The sequence below is a fragment of the Penaeus chinensis genome, chromosome 43 (assembly GCF_019202785.1).
Source record: "Penaeus chinensis breed Huanghai No. 1 chromosome 43, ASM1920278v2, whole genome shotgun sequence".
Taxonomy (NCBI): Eukaryota; Metazoa; Arthropoda; class Malacostraca; order Decapoda; family Penaeidae; genus Penaeus; species Penaeus chinensis.
Window position 1 is genome coordinate 20,560,613 of NC_061861.1, and position 2,312 is coordinate 20,562,924.

At 40.0% G+C, this 2,312-nt stretch overlaps 1 protein-coding gene across 1 annotated transcript; it reads left to right on the top strand.

Moving 5' to 3' along the window:
* The first annotated feature begins 595 nt into the window (after positions 1 to 595).
* LOC125048232 (RNA-binding protein cabeza-like) lies at positions 596 to 2,068 on the top strand. Its single transcript, XM_047646819.1, has 2 exons — positions 596 to 735; positions 863 to 2,068. Exons 1-2 carry the CDS (start codon positions 620 to 622, stop codon positions 1,149 to 1,151), a joined length of 405 nt encoding a protein of 134 aa, XP_047502775.1. The 5' UTR covers positions 596 to 619; the 3' UTR covers positions 1,152 to 2,068.
* Positions 2,069 to 2,312: the final 244 nt, after the last annotated feature.

Here is a 2,312-nt window from a genome sequence, read left to right on the forward strand (position 1 = left end):
CATTGTTCATACCTTAATATCTAATAACCTTTACAGTACTCTTTGTATGAAGTTATAGAGCTATGTAAGGCTGAAGCAGTTGCAAGTTAGCTGAGTGGAAGATAGGATGACACCTCTGTGTTGATTAGTTTCTTGAATACATGTAATTAACCCAATACTAATGGGCCACGCTCAGTCTGCGGGGTATGGTTGTACACACCCATAACACTTGGAGCAGGGCTTTCAGCAGACCCCTTAAAGCATGGCATGCTATTCCCAGATAAAAAAAAAAAAAAAGATAAACTGAAAATACCTAAGTAACTGAACAAAAATTAGCATTTATAAAGAATAATGCTTTGTTCTTGTGTAATGAAATTTTTTATTCAATTATTTCAGGGATGGTGCAAGTGACTGGCGTCGTGGACCGCCAAGATCTGATCGTGACTTTGGGCGTGGTGACCGAGACAGGGACAGGGACTTTGGCAGAAGCGATCGTGACAGGGACTTTGGACGAGGAGATCGTGACAGGGACAGGGAATTTGGAAGAGGAGACAGAGACAGAGACTTTGGACGTGGAAGTGACCGTGACCGTGACTTCGGACGTGGTGATGACCGTTTCCGCAGGGGTGAAGACCGAGACATGGGACGTGGTGACCGTGGATTCAGTCGGCGCATGGATGATGATAGGCGTGGACCCTCAAGAGCAGATGAAGGAGGTTCTTGGCGATCATCAGCACCTCCTCCTACCAGAGAAAGGTAAGCAGTTATTGTTGTTGGGCAATATATATACCATACATGGTCTTTCCCCCCTTCCCATGAGAGGCTTTGTAATATGAATAGTAGGAAGTTTAAGTCTGTAATTACACTAAACCTGTCATTTTAGACGTGATGACCGTGGAGGTGATCGTATAGAAAGACGGGATGATAAACGTGGTGGTGGAGGCGGAGGCGTAGGAGGCGGAGGCGGAGGGGTAGGCGGAGGCGGAGGCGTAGGAGGCGGAGGCGGAGGCGGTGGAGGTGGAGGTGGAGGTGGAGTCACTGGAGTCAGTGGAGGCGGTGGAGGCAACTCCTGGCGTTCACGTGAGGAAGCACGCAAAGAAGAACCTCGTGAAGAGAAGTCACGTCCACCCCGCGAAGAAGATGAAGATGGCTGGACTACTGTGAGGCGTTAGCTCAAATGAAATTGCTTTGTCCTTGCAGAGGCTTCATTGAAGGATTATTCATTGTCTTGATTATTAGATACCATGTTTGAGAAGTCAAAATTTAAAGTGAAATTAAAGGAAATAATAGAAGACTGAGGGTTAATGTCCCAATTTTTATTATTATTTGTAATTTTTACATAATTTGGTGCTATCATGAATTAAAAGGATCTGCTATAAGAAAGAATAATCAAGAACCATAACATATTATAAGAGAAAAACCTCTGTAAATGAAGCAGATTCTTGTGTAGATGCTTTTTAGGTGTGGCGCCTAGTGTCTAAATTTTATCAGGATAAGAAATACTGCCTTGATACAAGGTGAAAAAGTGGAAGAAGGAAATGTTAGATAACCAATTTGTAGTTTTGCAAATAATGAAATGATAGGATTAAGTGTAATGCCATGTTTCTTTTGTAGAATTTCTCACCTTATCCCATACTATTAAACAGTTTATGTAGATTGTCATTACTATAATATGAGCAAGACTGTTATATTACTGGGCTTTTTGTGCAGACTTCCGCTTTAAAAATGTCAAGAGCGTGTCTTGTACTTTTAATCAAATTGTCATAAAAGAAGAAATTATGCCCACACAGTCCTACTTAGCTATGTTTTCCACTGGAGTGAACTCTTTCTCTTTTGTGATTTTTTTTATTGTGTATCTTGATAACTTTGAGTATCTTCAACAGTCTATATTACCACCACATCATTTAAAGGATTAGGTATGTAGTAATTAAGCGCTGTTTCTTAACCAAGAGAATATCACCAGTGATTGTTACTCGTTTATGTTGAATTAAAGGCTGAGTTGTAATATATCATGACTTGTTTTCCTTGGATGAGAAGTTATCTGCTTTGTAGTGGTCAAACTATTATCAATAAAGGTAGTGGTCTCCTACTGATGATTTTTTATTTACCTGGTATGAATATTTTTCAAAGAAGAAATATCTCCTTTTTCATTAGTATGTACTTAGTAGTACTTCAAGGATTACTTACTGAATAATGGCATAATGCTTAACAGAATGAATTACACACACAGTATCCATGTTAGATAAGAGGATATATGTAACACTTCTTAGTGTCAGTACAAGTGCAGTGTTATTCTAATGACATGAGAAACCGAAAATTGAGTGCCACCACAT